Below are 22,314 nucleotides of genomic sequence, written 5' to 3'. Positions count from 1 at the left end.
GAGCCTGAGGCCTCTGCCACACTCACGTGAAAATCACGCACATGCCGAGAGACATGTATTTCACCTGCGTGTTGCGTGCAGGTAAGTACGTGTCTCTGGTACGTGCGGGACACGTGTGTTCTCCGCATGCTATCTGTGATAACATGCGGAGAACAGGTTATCTACATACTCACGTGGTCCTTCCTGCTGTCCGTGGTGCTGATCTTTGGTCTCTAGCCCTGCCGACTCCCCGCTGCTGCTGCTTCCGGGGCCGCAGTGAAGTGAATATTAAATGAGCATAATGAGCGGCGGTCGGAAGCAAGTGACAGCAGCGGCAGAGACAGGAGGGCAGGCGAAGGTGAGTTAAGGTTTTCTTTTTTCTCTGACACGTGTGTCTTCTCCGGCGCATGTCACACGGGACCGCATCCACACTACATCCGTGTGGTATGGGTGCGGGCCGTGTGACACCCGTGCTGCCGAAGAAAACACTGATATGTCAGCATGTAGAAAAATGCACACACATACAAACGCACACGGACACATGTTCCGTGTGGTTTTATGTGTGTGTGCCTGCTACAATAGGGTAGTATTGCTGAACGCGTCTCCGTGCCGCCGGTAAAGGCAAAAAATGGCAAACACGTACCGGCGGCACGGATGTGCGTCGGAGGTTTGATGAAGAGACCTGCGGAGTCTCGAAAGTTTGCTTTATAGTCAGTAATTCTTTGAATGCAGTAAATTCTGGCCTGTGTCACAAGGACGGCACTCACATGTCATCCATGTGCTGTAAGTGTTTTAAATGGACCAATTGATTTGTGTGGATCCATGTGATCTGTGCTGACAGTAAAAAAAAAAAATGTCCTCGTGTGGATCACACGGGCACACAGAGATGTGAAAATCAACATAGATTTTAATGAGTATGCGTGTGAACTTGACTCCAGTGCGTGTGAAAATGGACCCCACATGTACCACAAAGAGGCTTTAGTAATGTGAAACGTACCTCAACATATCTGGCTTTAGGTAAATGGATGGTCGTTATTTTTCATTGCAGTCCTGACATGCACTGATCTTCACTGCTGTCTTGTCAGACACTATCTGTACAGTTTCTTCAGAGTTTTATGGCTTTCACTCCCTACTTCTATGGCTAAGCTGCGAGCTGTGACATCCTCTCACTATGCAGATTGACCACAAAATGGCTATTACATTCTCTGCCTCAGCTTTTGTACATACTACGGTATGATAGTCTCTCCTAATTGATTGCAATATACTATGTGATGTTATAGCTGAAAAACAATATAGGTAAACCCATGTGGCCGCACCTAAGGTAATGTGAGCCTTCTATAAGTGATACAATCTTCTGCTCTGTTTGGAAAATCAAAAATTGTTTGCATTCACCGGGTCCAGAGAACCTTCTTAAATTAAATCTGAATTTGAATATCCTCAAAATGATCTGCTCTTCTCTAGCCGATGGTCTTCATGGACCTTTAGTTATGGCCTGCGTCTTGTCTATAGCCGATGGTCTACACGGACCTTTAGTTATGACCTACCTCTTGTCTCTAGCCGATGGTCTACATGGACCATTAGTTATGGCCTACGTCTTGTCTCTAGCCGATGGTCTACATAGACCATTAGTTATGGCCTATGTCTCACCTCTAGCCGATGGTCTACATGGACCTTTAGTTATGGCCTACGTCTCATCTCTAGCAGATGGTCTACATTGGCCTTTAGTTATGGCCTATGTCTCATCTCTAGCTGATGATCTACATGGGCCTATAGTTATGGGCTACGTCTTGTCTAGCGGATGGTCTACATGGACCTTTAGTTATGGCCTACCTCTTGTCTAGCCGATGGTCTACATGGACCTTTAGTTATGGCCTACGTCATATATAACATTAAGTAAATTCCAGCATTTTCTATGCAATCTAGCTTGCAATCAAAAGTGAAGGTGGTAAACAGTTCCATAGCTCTATAGCCACATCAATTTATTGATCCACTACCATTTGGTTTTGGAACTATTAATCTGAAGCATAACTTGAAATATTGCTTCCTGTATGTCTTTGTTCCTCAGGCTGTATATAATAGGGTTAAATAATGGAGTCACCACCGTGTTTAGCAAAGATAGTACTTTCTTCATATTGAAGGAATAGTCCTGAGATGGAGCAATGTTAATGGCGATGAGGGATCCATAATATATGCAAACAACAGATAAGTGGGCGCTGCAGGTGGAGAAGGCTTTACTTCTTCCCACAGAGGAGGATATTCTGAGGATGGAGTTAAAGATGAAAGTGTAGCTGATGATGACAAAGACACACTGTAAAAGGGCAATGATAATGGCTACAAGAGACACTACTAACTCTATGACTGATGAGTCCGAACAGGAAATCTTCAACAGAGGAGGCAAATCACAAAAGAAATGGTCAATGGTGTCTGAACCACAAAATTCCATTTCTAATACAAGACAGTAAGTTATCAAAGCCACCCCAAGACCCGTGGTCCAGGACCCAGCTGCCAAGTAATGCGGGAGTTTAACACTCATGATGGAAGAGTAGCGCAAAGGGTTACAAATGGCGAGATATCGGTCATAAGACATCACGGTGAGAAGACAACACTCTACGATGGCTGAGGCCCCAAAGAAATACAACTGAGTGAAGCAGCTATGGACGGACAAGTAGAGGCCACTGTTCAGTAGAACTTGTAGAGTGTTGGGTAACACATTGGTGCTGATTAAGAGATCACAGGCCGAGAGATGAGAGAGGAAGAAATACATGGGGCAATGTAGGGTGTGACTAATGAGTATTAAACCAATGATGAGAGTATTCCCAGCCAATGTTGCTGCATAAACAATTGTTAAACACCAAAACATAAGAATTTGAAGGCTTTTCAGTTCGGAAAATCCAAGAAGGTGGAGCCGCGTCACATCTGTCTGGTTTTTGTCCATGTTTTGAAGATCTTTCACTGTACATATAAAACTCTGTAAAGACAAAGACACAAGTTATCATATCCTTTTCCTCAAAGTCATCCACTAATGGCATCTTACGATCCTTATTTTATTGGCATCCATCTCTTTCTTAAAGGACGTCAGGAAAAATAGAAAGACAGTATCTCCAATAGAGTGAAAACACAAACATTCTTTCTTTATTCCCCCACTGCAACATTTCGACAACACGGCGTTATCGTCAAGCTTGCAAACCCCCTGAAATGGCGGAATAAAGTAAGGATGTTCATTTTTTCCCCCTATTGGAGATGATGTCTTTCTATTTTTCCTGATGTATATTGCCAAGTAAACTCCTTATTTATTTTTACATAGCATTCCCCATTTTCATTGTGGACTTATCTGTCCAGCTAGATGTCCTATTTGAGTGCTGAGAGCAGTTATATGGTTTCTTGAAGGACATGTCCATCATGATATCATGTTAGTATTGTTCATTGTAGTTGAATCCTATAGTTGTGTGTAACATTTCTTAGTCTTGCTCTTTTTGCTAAAGGATAAAAATTGTACTAACTTAAAGAAGAACTCCCAATAAAGTTTTTATCCTATTAATACATTGTAGTCATTGTGATGACATGGACTCTGTCAGTGCCTAGCAAGGGTTAAGTTTCTTAAAATTAAGCCAGACATGATGATAGTTTGTTTATAAATGGGGGATAAACTCTTTGGAGTCTAGTGTTAAAGTTCTTCTTAACTCATGTAATTGCCTTGGCCAGTGAAGGTCAGATACTCAGACAAATCAGTTATGCGAACCTCCCATTGTATTACTATGGGAATTGCTAGATGCGATGTAACTTAGCTGTCCTTCCCTAATCTCTGCCAGAGACCATTACTACTAGGGATATTTTGTATACGGCTTGAAATCTAGCCAATAAGTGCCAAGTCTTATCCACTAATCGTGAAGACCCCAATAGTCTGAATGGAGAGCTCAGGGGTATAAGAAGGAGGACTGTCCATTGCCTGGGAAGACTCTTGCTACATGATACCAATCTAGGATCTGAGGATCCGATTGGCAAGCCATAACCAAACCTGGATTATAATACTACATGGACTTCAGCATTGAAGGCCAGGATTCGGCTGAGATATCACGGACTACCTAAGGAAGGAATCCAGCTTGGGGCAATCCCATGATCTGACTACAGGCTTTGCAGACCTCAGCCAGCTTTCTAAATCCGGCGTTATTCCATTCTTGGTGGGTGCCCGCTGAATGCAGGGTTGTTATGGTTTGGAGTAAGTAGCCCTGGAAGCTCTGAGGCACGGACCTTCTAATCCCTGGTGAGCCAGCGGAAGGGTGAGAAACTGTTACCGGTTACATTCTGTGGTTTTGCAGGTTATGTGCCATATGCCGTTAATTGTTTGGGGATCCAATTAAGTCTTAATATTGTGATTCCCTCACTCTGTGTTGTCTGAATAGTGTTCCGCCCACGGTTAAGGAGGTTGGGCGTTCAGTTGGGATGAGCCCTGAGTTAGCCACGCTGTCTTTCTAAAGCACCCACTGACCCCCGTGTCTCCATTGTCATCATATTAAATAGCATTGTGTACCTTCAATTGCTCATTTTGCTTTCTTCAAAGTTAATATTTCTAATTGCCGTTAGGTCTATGACATCACATAATTAGAAACTGACTAACTGAATTGGTGGAGGAAGGTTGAACTAGATGGACCTAGGTCTTTTTTCAACCTAAGTAATATGTAACTAGCTGAACTCTTCTAAACCCTGTGCAGAACCTGAAAGTCTATTTTCCCGGCATGAGTTATCATTAGAACTACAAACCTTGGACACTGAAAACATGTTCATATTTATTGTGGGTCCAGAGTTTATATTTGTGTACATGACAGATATCACTTTGGGATAGAAGATGAATCTAAATGTCTGAGTCCAAGTGCGTATTTAGGGTCACGCACCCTGAAGAAGCTGGGCGAAACACATCAGGGTGGAGGGACACTGGATCTGCTACATATAAGTGATTTCTAATTGGAGATTCTTGCAGACAATTACTTGTATTTCTACACAATTACAAACAGTTAGGGATATCATATTTGGCTTTCAAATTAAATGTATGTAAAATTTAGAACGTGTAGGCTAAAGTGATATTTCTCATGACAGTTGGGCATTAAGTAGAAGTAGTAATGGTGACGTCCTCATCTCAAACAATTTATTGAAACAAAAGCCAACACCAGTGGTGGTTTATACCCTGCCAAAAAATATGAGTGTCTCCATAACTTGTCATGGGCCTTTGAGCAACAATTCCAGTTAATGGAGAATTTAGATAATCCAACTGATTTCAATTGAATCAAATTTCATTTGTTTTTCCTGAAATATGATGCTCCTGGAGTACAATGAACATTTCTATGTAGACATAAACATCAGTCACCATTTTACCAGATGACAGGAGTCACTGTCATTGGCTGTTGACTCACAATTCGAGACAGATAAGTAAATTCATCATCAACAGCCAAAATCTGTCATCTGCCGCCAAGCTCTGCCTTCTAATTAATCACTAATGATGAATGAACACTACGAGGCTTGAGCGCTCTTTACTCGAATTGAGCACGGCAGACACTCGAACGGCTCAACTCGAATAACAAGAATAATGGAAGTCACTGATTGGACAGCTTGTCTATCACTAGTAAAAACTCATCCACCGGCTACAGATGAACAACCCATCAATCCTCAAGCATCCAACAATACAGGGTTCTCCTAAGGGTAGGATTCCACTTGCGAGAGACTCAAGCATATCTCGCATCACATCTCCCGGGATGGCCTGCCTCTTTCTCGACAGGAGCATCTCAGCTGCATAGAAATAGATGCAGCTCATCCTCTCCTGTCGGGAGAGAGGTAGGCCGTCCCAGGAGATGCAATGCGAGATACACGTAAGTTTCTTACAAGTGGAATCCTACCCTAACAGTCAAATACGAACTCCACATGAACATATAAAAGAAAAGTGCTGCTAGCCTTAAACTTTTCATTTGATTCAACATGAAAAACCTCACCCGGCCTGACACTGAACGGATTGACAGATTGAAAGATGATAGGTTACAAGAAATTCAGTATTCCCAGGTAAGTTGCTCTTCTCCAACAAATAAACAAAGACTAAGCAAATCTCCTGGTTAAAAAAATATAATAAAATATATTTTAAATAACGTATATAAAAAAAAAATTCCTGAAAAAATCCCAAAAAAGTTATGAAAAAATAAACAAATAAGAAATAAATTGTATTGAACTCAAATGTTAGTATGAATGAAAGAATAAAAAATTGTGAGAATGTGGGTGGCAGAATCAATTGAACACGGCCATATTAATTGAAAAATGTAAAAGTGTTAAAGTAGAAATCGTCCAATATAGAAGTTCCTGTCATTCAGTTTTAGGCCACGTTCAGTATTTGGGGAGTTTTTAAATCAGTATTTGAAGCTAAAACCAGGAGTGAGTGTACATTTCAGAAGTGGTGCTCATGTTTCTATTAGGCTGGATTCACATGATCGTATGGCATTCGATGTGGGTCCATTGAATGCAATATGCTAATGACCCTCGGCTCCAGCAGTGTGAGACCAGTATCATGCAGCTGTGATCTGATCCTGCGATCGGATCACAGCTGCGGAGGAGATGGAGGGATTAATCTCCCAATCTTCTCCAGTGTAGACTGATGTGATTATCGCACTGCACTTGGATGTCATCCGAATGCAGTCCGATATTTCACTCACACCCATAGACTTGTATGGGTGCGAGTGACATATTTCTCACTGACAATCGTAGCATGCTGCAACTTTTTGCTCCTTCAGAATCTGAATGAGAAAAAAACAGACCATCTGCTCTCCCTCATTAAATAACATCAGTCCGACTGTATTGTGAGATTTTCTCGCATTGCACTCATTTGAGTCATACTCTAGTGTGAGCGCACCCTTATACTGATTGTTTCACTCTTAGTTTTGACTTCAATTTCTGAGGTGAAAAACTCAAAACTCACCAAATGCTGAACATGTGAACATGGCCTTAGGCTGATGAGAACAGAAGAGGTAGAAAGGCGTGTGGTGTCCAACAATCTCCAAAGCTTGCCAGAGTGTTTTTTATTTATTCCCTTCCTGAATATTCCTTTAGAACTTGGGAGATTCATGAATAATAACAAATATCAGAATTTATAGCTGCTGTATATAAGGCTGGGTCACATGCCCAGTAGTCATCCGTTATCACGGATCCGTTAGAGATCTGTTTGAAAAAACATTGTGCAAGAAAAAGATTTTTGTCCATTGTTAATTAACGGATGTTGGCCGGATCCATTTTAAACATGTCCTGTTTTTAACAGATTGTTATTTTTTGTTCATTTGCAATGATTCCATTACAAATGCAAGCACAGTAGATGGCTAAATAGCAGGCCATTAATGGATCCGTTACAAATCAAAGCACAGGAGACGGCTAAATAGCAAGCCAGTAATTGATCCTTTACAAATGAAAGCACAGGAGACGGCAAAATAGCAAGCCATTAATGAATCCGTTATAAATGAAAGCACAGGGGACGGCTAAATAGCAGGCTATTAATGGATCCGTTACAAATGAAAGCACAGGAGACGGCTAAGTAGCAAGCCATTAATGGATGAGTTACAAATGAAAGCACAGGAGATGGCTAAATAACAAGCCATTAATGGATCTGTTATAAATGAAAGCACAGGAGACGGCTAAGTAGCAAGCCATTAATGGATGAGTTACAAATGAAAGCACAGGAGACGGCTAAGTAGCAAGCCATTAATGGATCCGTTACAAATGAAAGCACAGGAGACGGCTAAATAGCAAGCCATTAATGGATCCGTTACAAATGAAAGCACAGGAGATGGCTAAATAGCAAGCCATTAATGGATCCGTTACAAATGAAAGCACAGGAGACGGCTAAGTAGCAAGCCATTAATGGAGGAGTTACAAATGAAAGCACATGAGACGGCTAAGTAGCAAGCCATTAATGGATCCGTTACAAATAAAAGCACAGGAGACGGCTAAGTAGCAAGCCATTAATGGATCCGTTACAAATGAAAGTACAGGAGATGGCTAAATAGCAAGCCATTAATGGATCCATTACAAATGAAAGCACAGGAGATGGCAAATTAGCAAGCCATTAATGGATTTCTTACAAATGAAAGCACAGCAGATGGCTAAATAGCAAGCCATTATTGGATCCGTTAGAAATGAAAGCACAGGGGACGGCTAAGTAGCAAGCCACTAATGGATCCGTCACAAATGAAAGCACAGGAGATGGCTAAGTAGCAAGCCATTAATGGATCCGCTACAAATGAAAGCACAGAAGACGGCTAAATAGCAAGCCATTAATGGATCCATTACAAATGAAAGCACAGGAGATGGCTAAGTAGCAAGCCATTAATGGATCCATTACAAATGAAAGCACAGGAGATGGCTAAGTAGCAAGCCATTAATGGATCCGTTACAAATGAAAGTACAGGAGACAGCTAAATAGCAAGCCATTAATGGATCCGTTACAAATGAAAGCACAGGAGACGGCTAAATAGCAAGCCATTAATGGATCCATTACAAATGAAAGCACAGGAGACGGCTAAATAGCAAGCCATTAATGGATCCATTACAAATGAAAGCACAGGAGATGGCTAAATAGCAAGCCATTAATGGATGAGTTAAAAATGAAAGTACAGGAGACAGCTAAATAGCAAGCCATTAATGAATCCATTACAAATGAAAGCACAGGAGACGGCTAAATAGCAAGCCATTAATGGATCCATTACAAATGAAAGCACAGGAGATGGCTAAATAGCAAGCCATTAATGGATGAGTTACAAATGAAAGCACAGGAGACGGCTAAATAGCAAGCCATTAATGGATCTGTTACAAATGAAAGCACAGGAGATGGCTAAGTAGCAAGCCATTAATGGATCCGTTACAAATGAAAGTACAGGAGACGGCTAAAAAGCAAGCCATTAATGGATCCGTTACAAATGAAAGCACAGAAGACGGCTAAATAGCAAGCCATTAATGGATCCATTACAAATGAAAGCACAGGAGATGCTAAGTAGCAAGCCATTAATGGATCCGTTACAAATGAAAGTACAGGAGACAGCTAAATAGCAAGCCATTAATGAATCCATTACAAATGAAAGCACAGGAGACGGCTAAATAGCAAGCCATTAATGGATCCGCTACAAATGAAAGCACAGAAGACGGCTAAATAGCAAGCCATTAATGGATCCATTACAAATGAAAGCACAGGAGATGGCTAAGTAGCAAGCCATTAATGGATCCGCTACAAATGAAAGCACAGAAGACGGCTAAATAGCAAGCCATTAATGGATCCATTACAAATGAAAGCACAGGAGATGGCTAAGTAGCAAGCCATTAATGGATCCATTACAAATGAAAGCACAGGAGATGGCTAAGTAGCAAGCCATTAATGGATCCGTTACAAATGAAAGTACAGGAGACAGCTAAATAGCAAGCCATTAATGGATCCGTTACAAATGAAAGCACAGGAGACGGCTAAATAGCAAGCCATTAATGGATCCATTACAAATGAAAGCACAGGAGACGGCTAAATAGCAAGCCATTAATGGATCCATTACAAATGAAAGCACAGGAGATGGCTAAATAGCAAGCCATTAATGGATGAGTTAAAAATGAAAGTACAGGAGACAGCTAAATAGCAAGCCATTAATGAATCCATTACAAATGAAAGCACAGGAGACGGCTAAATAGCAAGCCATTAATGGATCCATTACAAATGAAAGCACAGGAGATGGCTAAATAGCAAGCCATTAATGGATGAGTTACAAATGAAAGCACAGGAGACGGCTAAATAGCAAGCCATTAATGGATCTGTTACAAATGAAAGCACAGGAGATGGCTAAGTAGCAAGCCATTAATGGATCCGTTACAAATGAAAGTACAGGAGACGGCTAAAAAGCAAGCCATTAATGGATCCGTTACAAATGAAAGCACAGAAGACGGCTAAATAGCAAGCCATTAATGGATCCATTACAAATGAAAGCACAGGAGATGCTAAGTAGCAAGCCATTAATGGATCCGTTACAAATGAAAGTACAGGAGACAGCTAAATAGCAAGCCATTAATGAATCCATTACAAATGAAAGCACAGGAGACGGCTAAATAGCAAGCCATTAATGGATCCGCTACAAATGAAAGCACAGAAGACGGCTAAATAACAAGCCATTAATGGATCCATTACAAATGAAAGCACAGGAGATGGCTAAGTAGCAAGCCATTAATGGATCCGTTACAAATGAAAGTACAGGAGACAGCTAAATAGCAAGCCATTAATGAATCCATTACAAATGAAAGCACAGGAGACGGCTAAATAGCAAGCCATTAATGGATCCGTTACAAATGAAAGCACAGGAGACGGCTAAATAGCAAGTCATTAATGGATCTGTTACAAATGAAAGTACAGGAGGAGGTTAAATAGCAAGCCATTAATGGATCCGTTACAAATGAAAGCACAGGAGACGGCTAAATAGCAAGCCATTACTGAATCCATTACAAATTAAAGCACAGGAGACGGCTAAATAGCAAGCCATTAATGGATCCGTTACAAATGAAAGCACAGGAGATGGCTAAGTAGCAAGCCATTAATGGATCCGTTACAAATGAAAGTACAGGAGACGGCTAAATAGCAAGCCATTAATGGATCTGTTACAAATGAAAGTACAGGAGGAGGTTAAATAGCAAGCCATTAATGGATTTATTACAAATGAAAGCACAGGAGACGGCTAAATAGCAAGCCATTAATGGATCCGTTACAAATGAAAGCACAGGAGACGGCTAAATAGCAAGCCATTAATGGATCCGTTACAAATGAAAGCACAGGAGACGGCTAAATAGCAAGCCATTAATGGATCCGTTACAAATGAAAGTACAGGAGACGGCTAAATAGAGGTCCATTTATGGATCAGTTGGCCATAGACTCCCATGTTAAAAAAACGGATCTGGTAGAAATCAGTTTCTGAACGGGTCCGTTCTAACATTGGAACTTCACCTAACACATATTTTTACATTTAAAACACAAATATATATATATATATATATATATATATATATATATATATATACCCGAAATGGTGCTATTAAACTATGCAATTGATTTCTGAAATAAAAAAAAGAAAAAAAATGCTCAAACAAAAACATTATAAGAAAATAAAGTAATTAATCCTTAATGTTTAAAAGGGGATAATGACGTACAAACCTTGTCCGGTGTCCGGTTATAACTTTTATGAATCGAGCCTTTCTTATTTCTTTGGGGGCAATAAACCATCACTCCGCAATCATTTACCTTTATTGACAAACATATAACATCACATTGATGAAAGAATAGAAATAATTAACCCTTACTGTCCTTGCCTGGTTTTTAATGATCCGTTCTCCCCGATCACTGGAGAGCAGCCATTAGTGCAGCGCTGATTGCCGTATTTTATAGCACTGGCACAAGCGGAGGAGGGGCCCTCGGGATTCGTTAGCCCGATCACAGCTAATTAATTGGTGTCAGGTCTTACTTGTTTGCTTCATTCCCAGATTGACAGAAATAGTAACTATAACTAATAATTGATGTGTTTGTCAACAAGCAAAACTTTATCCATGAGAATTATTCCACTTGGTACCTCAGAGCGCACACTACCATAGACACTGATAAACAGTTTGCCCCCCATCCAGATACAAGCTGCAGATAATGCTGAGTGACTATGTACATTTTTTGTTTTTACTATTTTATCATCTGTTATTCTGTGATATGATTTTATAAATTTATGATTGCTTATGGCTTCCAATGACATCTTGCTGACAGATAAACCCCTCCCCTGAGGATCTTAACTACAGGGAAGGAGACAGTGGGGGACATTTATTAGACTGTTCGGGACTGCAGGATAGAGAACAAATCCAAGACTTTCCGGCTTTTTCTAGGGGGGTTGGGACTGCAGATGAGTGGAGTGAGTCACTGTACTCCAGTCCAGCAGGCATAACCTTTTCATTTTTGTGGAATTTCACTTTATGACAGCTTGCTTTTGTAAAGGCCATGTTCACATGTTGCGTAAATCCTGTTTTTGGTGTTTTCAGCCGGTATCCGCAATAAACTACTCAATAACAATGTTATCTGGTCAAAGTGGCGTAATTACACTGTGTGCAGAATTGTTACGAGGGGGACCCGGGGAAGCGTGCCAAGATGGGAAATGGACTGCTTCCGCCGGTCAAGGTCCACTGTGCGGTGTAAGGGACCGCCGCTATGGTGGGTGAAGAGTGAGCGGGTTGCTGCTAGCGATCGTCTGGAATGTCACAGACGATCTATGTACACCGATCTGCCCTAACCCGTGAGGGTTGTATGGCACAGATCTCACGTCTCGGTGTACCTGTTGCACGGGGAAGCACAGAGGTGCCCACGCACGTGTGCCAGTGGAGGTCACGAGAATATGGCACGAGGGTAGCACAGAGGTGCCCACGCACGTGTGCTTTCAATAAGCAGGTGAGTCCAATGGAGACTTGAGGAGCTCACCTGGGACAGGAACACGGCCTGTTGACGGGGGTACTGCCGGAGCAGCAAGGCAGGAACACGGCCTGCAAACGAGGTACTGCCGGAGCAGCAAGGGCCAAGCCCACAAGAGACAGTAATGCCTGAGCAGTGGCGTGGCAGCACGCTGCCAGACATCCAAACATAGAAGGACGGTCGCGCGCCGCCATGATGGCAGGGGGAGCTTTTAAGGAGGTGCAGCTCCACCCGAGGGCGGGCGCGAGGCGGAGATGACGGACTTGACCCAATCAGGGTCCACGACGTCCCAGCCTGGCCAGTCAGGATTGACCACGTCACCAGCCTTGTCATCAAGCCGTGTGACGTCAGTGAGCGAATCAGGACCCACCACGCATTGCACATGCTCACCCTCCTGCCTCTGGGAAATAGAGGCGGGATCCTCGGTCTCACAATGTGCAGAGATAACGGGAATCTCACTGCTTCCCTGAGCAGTAAACCTCTGCACATTGCGCAGCCTCGCAGACCTTCGGGGCCGCTGAGCAGGAGAGTCTGCGGCAGGCCAGGAATGGGAGACCGCTTCACTCCTTGTAACAGGAGAACCACTAGGTGTCACCCTTCTGCTGCCTCTCTGAGAAGGTATCTCCTGCACACTGCGCAGTCTGGCAGACCTTCGGCGCTGCTGAGCAGGAGTGCTCGTGGCAGGCAAGGAATGGGAGACTGCCTCAGTCCTTGCCTCAGGAGAGCCACGAGATGTAACACAGAATTATTAGGCAAATGAGTATTTTGATCACATGATACTTTTTATACATGTCGTCCAACTCCAAACTGTATAGACTGAGAGCCAACTACCAATTAAGTAATCCGGTGATGTGCATCTCTGTAATGAGGAGGGTGCGGTGTAATGACATCAACACCCTATATAAGGGGGGCTTAATTAGTAGGCAGCTTCCTTTCCTGTGCCAAAATGGGTCAGAAGAGAGATTTGACGGGCTCTGAAAAGTGCACAATTGTGAGATGTCTTGCAGAGGGATGCCGCAGTCTTGACATTGCCAAACTTTTGAAGCGTGATCACCGAACAATCAAGCGTTTCATGGCAAATAGCCAACAGGGTCGCAAGAAGCGTGCTGGGCAAAAAAGGCGCAAAATAACTGCCCATGAATTGAGGAAAATCAAGCGTGAAGCTGCCAAGATGCCATTTGCCACCAGTTTGGCCATATTTCAGAGCTGCAACGTTACTGGAGTATCAAAAAGCACAAGCTGTGCCATACTCAGGGACATGGCCAAGGTAAGGAAGGCTGAAAACCACCACCTCTGACCAAGAAACATAAGATAAATCCTCAAGACTGGGCCAAGAAATATCTGAAGACTGATTTTTCAAAGGTTTTATGGCCTGATGAAATGAGAATGACTCTTGATGGGCCAGATGGATGGGCCAGAGGCTGGATCAGTAAAGGGTAGAGAGCTCCACTCTGACTCAGATGCCAGCAAGGTGGAGGTGGGCACTGGTATGGGCTGGGATCATCAAAGATCAACTTGTGGGAGCTTTTTGGGTTGAGGATGGAGTGAAGCTGATCTCCCAGACCTACTGCCAGTTTCTGGAAGACACTTCTTCAAGCAGTGGTACAAGAAGAAGTCGCTATCGTTCAAAAAAAACATGATTTTCATGCAGGACAATGCTCCATCACATGCATCCAACTACTCCATAGTGTGGCTGGCCAGTATAGGTCTAAAAGATGAAAAAATGACATGGCCCCCTTGTTCACCTGATCTGAACCCCATAGAGAACCTGTGGTCCCTCATAAAATGTGAGATCTACAGGGAGGGAAAACAGTCCACCTCTGGGAGCAGTGTCTGGAGGCTGTGGTGGCTGCTGCATGCAATGTTGAGCGTAAACAGATCAAGCAATGACAGAATCTATGGGTGGTCGGCTGCTGAGTGTCATCAGAAAGAAAGGGGGCTATATTTGGCACTCATTTTTTGGGGTTTTGTTTTTGCATGTCAGAAATGTTTATTTCTAAATTTTGTGCAGTTATATTGGTTTACCTGGTGACAATAAAGGAAGTGGACGTTCGCCACCCACATCAATGTCGTATGGACGGGTAAGTACGTGTGACGGGGGTTAATCGTTTGTGCGGCACATTCAACAAAATTGAACGTGCCGCACATACGATGGGGGCATGTGCGATCGCATACGATATCGTATGCTGGATCATAAGGTGTAAAGCAGGCTTTAGACACCGTAATTGCACAAACAATACTAATAACAACCAGATCAAAGGTATTTTCAAATGTAATACTATCAATTGCTTATGTTGCCAGTCCATTCAACATGGCAATAATTCGATTACCTCGTCCTCAATCATCTCAATTGTGCTTCTAGTTATGTTATTTATCTTATTTAATGTGACTGTCATAAACAATACATAGGACGCACCACACAACCATTACATAAAAGCCTAAATTCCCACAGGTCTAATATTTCAAAGGGGTTTCAAAAACATAGCCTTTCACGCCATTTTGCTCATGTCCACAATAAAGATCATAGATTACTGAATATTATCCCAGTTGATAATATCCCTGCTAACACCCCAAATAGAATTAAAGCACTCAACAAAAATGAAGTTTATTGGATGTTTAAATTTGAAACTTTGCATCCTAAAAGGTTAAATGTTATAACTGAAGTGTTCTTATAAATGTTTTACATACATTTTTATTAATACTCTGTGAATTGTTAGTGTTTATTACTATATGTTAACAATTTAAATAATTTTTATACTAATTTTTTATGGTTCAATACCTATATTTTAGACTTTGTTTCCTTTGATGTGTTATACTTTTCTTATTCCTACTACTCCCTATTTTTTATTATTGTATTTTTTCCAATTTCTATTAGAATATTTTCCCCCTTTTTTATAAATCTGGAACGCCTTTACATACTTTATGTGGCCCATTGTTCATACTTATTTTATTTTTAGCTTTTTCTATCTTGTGTTAGTTTTTTACCACATGAGATTAAGCCATCATTGCTATAATCTCTGGTTTTCTACTATATTAGTGATTTCATACACCCTCCCCCCACTAGTCATATTTTTCGTCTGTTTCTATACAGCGAGCTGCTGTTATTTTTACACTATTTTATTTTTCTTCTCTTAATGCGTGTTCCCTTATCATTCTCATTGCCACTCTGGTCTCACTTCTCCAATCCCTTTTTTGTTTATATACAGTATGTGTTTCGTTTTTTGCTGTAACATAACGGCCCGGTTTTTCTACACCTCTTTCCCATTCATTTATTTGCGGCTTCTGTGCCCTTGTTTGACCCCGGTCTTTCCGCATCTATTTAATGAACTGGTTTGACCCCTACCAGCCCAGCTGCGCGACCTCATCTTACCAGCTCTCTTCTCCTTCACGCCAGTCTCTGTGCACACCTTTTGGCCTCTGGTCCACCTACACATATTTCCTTATGATATCCGATATACTCACTGAACTCATCTGACCCCTTCCAGCATGGCTACCCGACTTCGCTACCCCACCTTCTCATTCACCTCCGATCCCTGTGCACCCATTGACCCCGTGGTTCACACACACATACTACCCTGTGATTTCTTAGTTATTCAATGGATTCCCGTGACCTCTTGTGTGAGCTCTCACACTTACCCACACAGTTTTCTTTTCGTTCCTCCGGGATACATCACCATTATCTCCTCACTTATTTTACACATGCATTCACTTATATCAGTAATATATTACACTAACACTACATATTTTTTTCACACACAATTTTAGTTATTTACAATAATACTTTAACTTTTCACCCATCACATACTTTTTTAACCTTATTTTTCTTTTTAATTTTTATTTTAATTCTATTTTTTTTTTTCAATTTTGATTTGTATTTATTATTTCCATTTTTATTTTACTGCATTATCAGTATTATACATACAGTACATTTCTGTGTGCAAGGTGTTGATTTGTATTGAATTGATGATGCCCTACAACTTTGTAAATCACTTTTTTTTCTCTATCTTGTTCCGTTTTCGAGATAAAAATGCTAACTCCGTTGTTTTCCACCAGGTGGCGCTATAGGTAGTTTCATTGCGTAGCGCATGGCTACTTTACTATACCTAGACACCACTTTTATGCCTATAGCTGCCGCCATTCTCAAGTTAGTGGTGGTGGACATGATATGGGTGGATACACTGTCTTTCTTTTTCTTTTTTCCTTTTTTCTTCTTTTGTCCTCCTTTTTTGCGTACAACCTAATAAAATATAATCAAATTGAAAAATGTATTTCTATATATGCATCAGACAACGTGCACACTATACACCCCTAATAACCTTTTGAACTCTGACTCATTGTCATGTGTTTTGTTTTGGCGCCCTCTTTTTGAATTTATGTATGGACTGTGTTACTAACATTGTCTGCCATTTTGCTGTATTTTCTGAGGAAGAAGTGGGGTTACACTTCTAAACGCATTGAATTAACCCACCTTGCATTATGCAGCGTAGAGGTAGACCTACATTTTACAGTGATCCTAGGTGAAAATTCAATTAGGACAGTTCCTGAGCCAGCACCCCCCCCCCCCGCCACGGAGTGAATTGTCCTGCTCAGGAGGTGGGAGGAGAACTCCAAGTGTATAATCTATCTTCTAAGGATTAGCTCCAGACTCTTCTGAGCCATTAGAAGAGTTACAATATTGGGGAGTGTGTTGCTCCCACAAATTAGATAGGCATATTTTCAGATTCCTGACAGCAAGACGCACACCACACACATTTCGGCAAGATTGTGCGACATGCGTAGCAGCCAATAATTAAAGCTCCCCGAAAGAAGCCCACAAACATATATTTACTGTCTATGGATAGATCAAATAATAAGGGGAAATATAATATTCACATCTTCCATGTGAGCCGCTCAGGGGCGGAGTTATGAGGGAAAACTTGAAATCCATATTTCCCTGGACAAATAAAAGGCCAGCTTAGGCTACTTTCACACATCCGTTTTTTGCTCTGCGGCACAATACGGCGCTCTGCAGAAAAACCGCAACCGTTTTTTTTGCCGCCGGTTGCGGGTTTTTTTGCATAGACTTACATTAGTGACGCATTGTGCCACATGGGCTTGCGTTCGGTCCGGTTTTTGCCGCATGCGGCAGATTTAGCCGATGCCGTGGCCGGATGGAACGTTGCCTGGAACATTTTTTGCTCCGGCAAAAAAACCGCATCGCGCCGCAATTGGCCGCTGCGGTACATTTTTCAATGCATGCCTATGGACGCCGGATGCGGCGCGAGGTTTTTTTTCCGGCCGCCGCATGCGGTTTCTTCCACTGCGCATGCTCAGTAGCATGCCGCAACCGGAAAAAAACGGACGGGCCGCATGTAAAAACTTATGCAAAGGATGCGGTGTTTTCGCCACATCCGTTGCATAGGTTTCACCGGTGGATTGAGCCGCACTGCTCAAACCGGATGTGTGAAAGTAGCCTTAGTCTGATGTCATAGGTGGGAGGGGACATGGAATGTGCCCAGATTGATAACCCCAAAGGGGACATTTTATGTCATTCCTTTCTGGGGGGTATCATGTGTAACACGTGGGGGAAGTCCCAGGTCATTTGTGGCTGTAAAGCGCTCCCCTGTTCAAGCCACCCTTCCTACTCACAAGGAATAAGGTCATTGATACATCTTTATATCTGTTTGTAATCCATATCTTATCTGCAAAGGTACTTCTGACATATACATTCTATAAATCTCATCTTGTATATAGCATATTATCTAGTGTGCCCTTAAGGTGATTAAATATATAATTTAATCTTGGGCTTTTTCTTTTATCTCGATTCCCGAATCCCATGTCTGTGAGCTCGGTTAGTTTTACATGGTACCTGTGCTGGTTTCTGGCCCGATATAGTCCTGCTAGCAGACCAGGCCTATATCTAAAGAGGAACTGGTGGCAGTCTACCGCACTGTACCAGACTGGCAGAATTCTGTCCCACTGGGGCTAGTGGTAAGTTCCTGTCAGCCTGTAGAGGTTGTTGAAAAGCTGCGTGTAACGTCGGAGGTTTGGCAGCCTACTCGATTCCCTGCCCTGTGCCTCCCTGTGTCAGTGAGGACAGGATATGGCAGTGCAGCATTGTGCCAAACGGACCTTACGCACCCCTTGGGAGTGTGGAACGTCGCATGTTGACGGAAGTAACAAGATCGTATTGGGTGGCTCTGATATATTAGAGACATCAGGATGAGACTGCGAGGTGCTGTTTTGTCACAGTTTGACAGGGTTGCGACTGAGTGAGGGAAATCTGAGTGACTCCCCGACATGGTTAGCGACAGCTGCTATCCTCTTATATGACACTAAAAAGATGTGAAGTTTAGTATGTAGCTACATTATTGCTGCATGATGTAAAATGAGGTCATTTAGCACCACATCTAGAAAGTGAAGATGGCGTATTTGAAGTAGAACATGGCTTAGCAATGATGGAAATGGAAAGAGTAGGATGTTCTCATGTTACATAGTTACATAGTTACTTAGGTTGAAAAAAGACCTCGGTCCATCTAGTTCAACCTTCCTCCACCAGTTCTACATTTGAATTACATGTTATTAATTAACTAACTGCTATTGCAGATCTTGAGTTAGTTGTTAATTACACCAGACTCGACCTGGAAGAGCGATTCTTCACCGGATATGCAGTAGTATCAAAACATCAGGTATTCCAAGCTGTACAACTATTTCCTCATATGTCCCCTCAAAGTTAGTGGAATATCCTCTGTCCCATGCAGTGGACCTTACCTAATGCAACCCCTCACTAATCAAGGCCTTATTTATTTGTTTTGTATACTCAGTTACACACCAATCGTGCCATTCAGAGGTTTTCATGAACATACGGATCGAAGAAAGCTCACAGCCTATTTTACCAAGCTTAACAGGACTCCAGTGCTCGTTGACACTCCAGGGATGCCAAAAGGTGATTGCATAAACAGCTGTAGAACAATGTACTGCCAATCCAAGATGGCCACAGCAATAGAATCGTAAAGAAACTGCCCCAACTCCATACTATACAACCAGTTAGTGGACAGATAGAATATCTTATTACTCTAATGTACAACAATTATACAGACATACTGTACGTAAAATTCACCTAACTCAATGGTGATTTGTATTCTTGAACCATGAACACCATCTTACTCAGAAATACAGGGAAAACACAGAAAGAGAGAAATTGAAGCGTAAGGATAAATCGGTCCATACCGCGCTGAAATGAGAAGCTTCCCTATAATGGAAATTTACTGCAAGTACAGTGAAAACTGGGATTCATTATTGAAAAGAGCAACTCTCTAACATGCCAGACTCCATCGAATTTGAGCATTTACCAATTTAAGTTGGTTACGACAATGAACTGCAGTCAGGTGGAGACCCTGATAGGACAATCAGCTGGAGTCAGGTGGAGACCCCAATGAGGATGACAAACTGAAGTCAGGTGAAGACCCCAATGAGGACAACGAGCTGCAGTAAGGTGGAGATACCAATGGGGAAAACAAGCTGCAGTCAGGTGTAGACCCCGATGAGGATGACGATCTGCAGTCAGGTGGAGACCCCGATGAGGACAATGAGCTGGAGTCAGGTGGAGACCCCAATAAGAATGACCCCAAATGAGGATGACAAACTGCAGTCAGGTGAAGACCCCCAATGAGGACGACGAGCTGCAGTAAGGTGGAGACCAAGATGAGGACAATGATGAGCAATCAGGTGGAGACCTCTAGTGAAGACGACCAGCGGCAGACAGGTGGAGACCCTAATGAGAACAACAAGAAGCTGTCAGGTGGAGACTGTGATGAGGATGACAAGCTGCAGTTAGGTGGAGACCCCAATAAGGACAACTAGAAACAGACAGTATAATTGTAAGTTGGAGACCCTGATGAGAACGACAAGCTGCAGTTAGGTGGAGACCCCGATGAGGAAGATGAGCAGCAGTCAGGTGGAGACCAAGATGAGGACAATGATCAGCAATCAGGTGGAGACCTCTAGTGAAGACGACCAGCGGCAGACAGGTGGAGACCCTAATGAGGACAACAAGATGCTGTCAGGTGGAGACTGTGATGAGGATGATGAGCTGCAGTTAGGTGGAGACCCCAATAAGGACAACTAGAAACAGACAGTATAATTATAAGTTGGAGACCCTGATGAGAACGACAAGCTGCAGTTAGGTGGAGACCCCGATGAGGAAGATGAGCAGCAGTCAGGTGGAGACCGTGATGAGGACAATAATCTGCAGTCAGGTGGAGTCTCCGATGGGGACGATGAATTGCAATCATGTGGAGACCCTGATGAGGACAATGAGCTGGAGTCAGGTGGAGATCTCAATGAGGATGACGAGCTTAAGTAAGATAGAGACACCAATGGGGACAACAAGCTGCAGCCAGGTGGAGACCAAGATGAGGACAATGATCATAATTGAGGTGGCGACCTCCAGTGAAGACGACCAGCGGCAGTCAGGTGGAGACCCTAATGAGGACAACTAGAAAAAGACAGTATAAGTAAAAGGTGGAGACCCTGATTAGGACGACAAGCTTCAGTTAGGTGGATACCCCAATAAGGACAACTAGAAACAGACAGTATAAGTAAAAGGTTGAGACCCTGAATAGGATGACAGCTGCAGTTAGGTGGATACCCCGATGAGGATGATGAGTAGAAGTCAGATGGAGACCCCCAAAAAAGACATCAAGCTGAAGTAAGGTGGAGACCCGGAAGGAGATGACTAGTTGCAGTCAGGTGGAGACCAAGATGAGGATGATGAGCAGCAGTCATGTCGAGACCCTGGTGAGGACGACGAGCAGCAGTCAGGTGGAGACCTCAATGAGTACGTTGAGCAGCAGATGACTTCCCTGAGGCAGTTTCTCACAGTTTGTGGAGAAATCCTTTGGCTTTGCACTGAATGTTGCAGCTGCTGTCTGGATGGCTGGCTTCAGACAATCTTGGAGATGAAGATGTTGGATGTGGAGGTTCTTGGCCGGTGTAGTTATACGTAGTCTGCGGTTGTAAGGCCGGTTGGGTTTTGTGACAAATTATATTAAACACCTTTTGAGACAGCTTATGGTAGAGAAATGAATATTCAATTCACGGGCAACAGCTCTGGTGGATAATCCTGTAGTCAGCAGTCAACTACACGCTCCCTGAAGACCTGCAACATCTGGGACATTATGTTGTGTGATAAAACTACACATTTTAGAGTGTCCTTTTATTGTGGCCAGCCTAAGACACACCTGTGCAATAATCATGGTATCTAATCAGCATTTTGCTATGCTGCACCTGTGAGGTGGAAGGATTATCTCCACAGAGAAGTTCTTGCTAACACAGATTTACACAAATTTGTGAACAATATTTGAGAGAAAAAGGCCTTTGATGTTCACAGAAAAAGTCTTAGATCTTTCAGTTCAGCTCATGAAAAATGGAAACAAAAAAAAATTGCCGTGTTTATATATTTGTTCAGGGTACACAGTGTGTCCACCCATACCCTGTCCACCACTATTAACTTGAGAACAGCAGCAGCTATAGACATAGAAGTGTTGTCTAGGGATAGTAAAGTAGCCATGCACTACGCAATGAAACCACCTACTCTATAGCACCATCTGGTGGAAAACAACGGAGTTAGCATTTTTATCTCGAAAACGGAACGAGATAGAGAAAAAAAGTGAATTACAAAGTTTTGGGCATCATCAATTCAATGCGAATCGACACTTTGCATACAGAAATGCTATAATGAGAACGTGTAAAACTCACAAGGCTGTGGACGTGAAGCGATACCTCATGGAGACCTTCCTACAAGTCATTGGGTATGGTGGCTGTGTGGAGTGGCCTCCGCTCACCTGACCTGACCCCAATGGACTTCTTTCTGT

The 22,314-nt window shown here is 42.6% G+C and overlaps 1 protein-coding gene across 1 annotated transcript; it reads right to left on the bottom strand.

Annotated features, from left to right (window-relative positions):
- Nucleotides 1-1,969: 1,969 nt before the first annotated feature.
- On the bottom strand, nt 1,970-19,473 carry LOC142303026 (olfactory receptor 6F1-like). The gene is made up of 3 exons (XM_075344127.1): nt 19,336-19,473; nt 3,014-3,169; nt 1,970-2,947 (listed from the first exon to the last, which is right to left on the bottom strand). The coding sequence occupies exons 1-3, from the start codon at nt 19,471-19,473 to the stop codon at nt 1,970-1,972; spliced, it is 1,272 nt and encodes a 423-aa protein (XP_075200242.1).
- Nucleotides 19,474-22,314: the final 2,841 nt, after the last annotated feature.

Source organism: Anomaloglossus baeobatrachus, chromosome 4 (assembly GCF_048569485.1).
Source record: "Anomaloglossus baeobatrachus isolate aAnoBae1 chromosome 4, aAnoBae1.hap1, whole genome shotgun sequence".
Classification (NCBI taxonomy): domain Eukaryota; kingdom Metazoa; phylum Chordata; class Amphibia; order Anura; family Aromobatidae; genus Anomaloglossus; species Anomaloglossus baeobatrachus.
This window is presented reverse-complemented; position numbering and strand designations above follow the sequence as displayed.

Excerpts from the sequence above, each read along its gene's own strand:
- LOC142303026 (XM_075344127.1), bottom strand. The coding sequence starts at position 19,473 with ATGGAGTTGGGGCAGTTTCTTTACGATTCTATTGCTGTGGCCATCTTG. Across the intron at positions 3,170-19,335 it reads CTGGAGTCCTGTTAAGCTTG|GGGGTTTGCAAGCTTGACGA; the intron begins GTAAAATAGGCT and ends CCGCCATTTCAG. Across the intron at positions 2,948-3,013 it reads ATGCCAATAAAATAAGGATC|AGTTTTATATGTACAGTGAA; the intron begins GTAAGATGCCAT and ends TTGTCTTTACAG.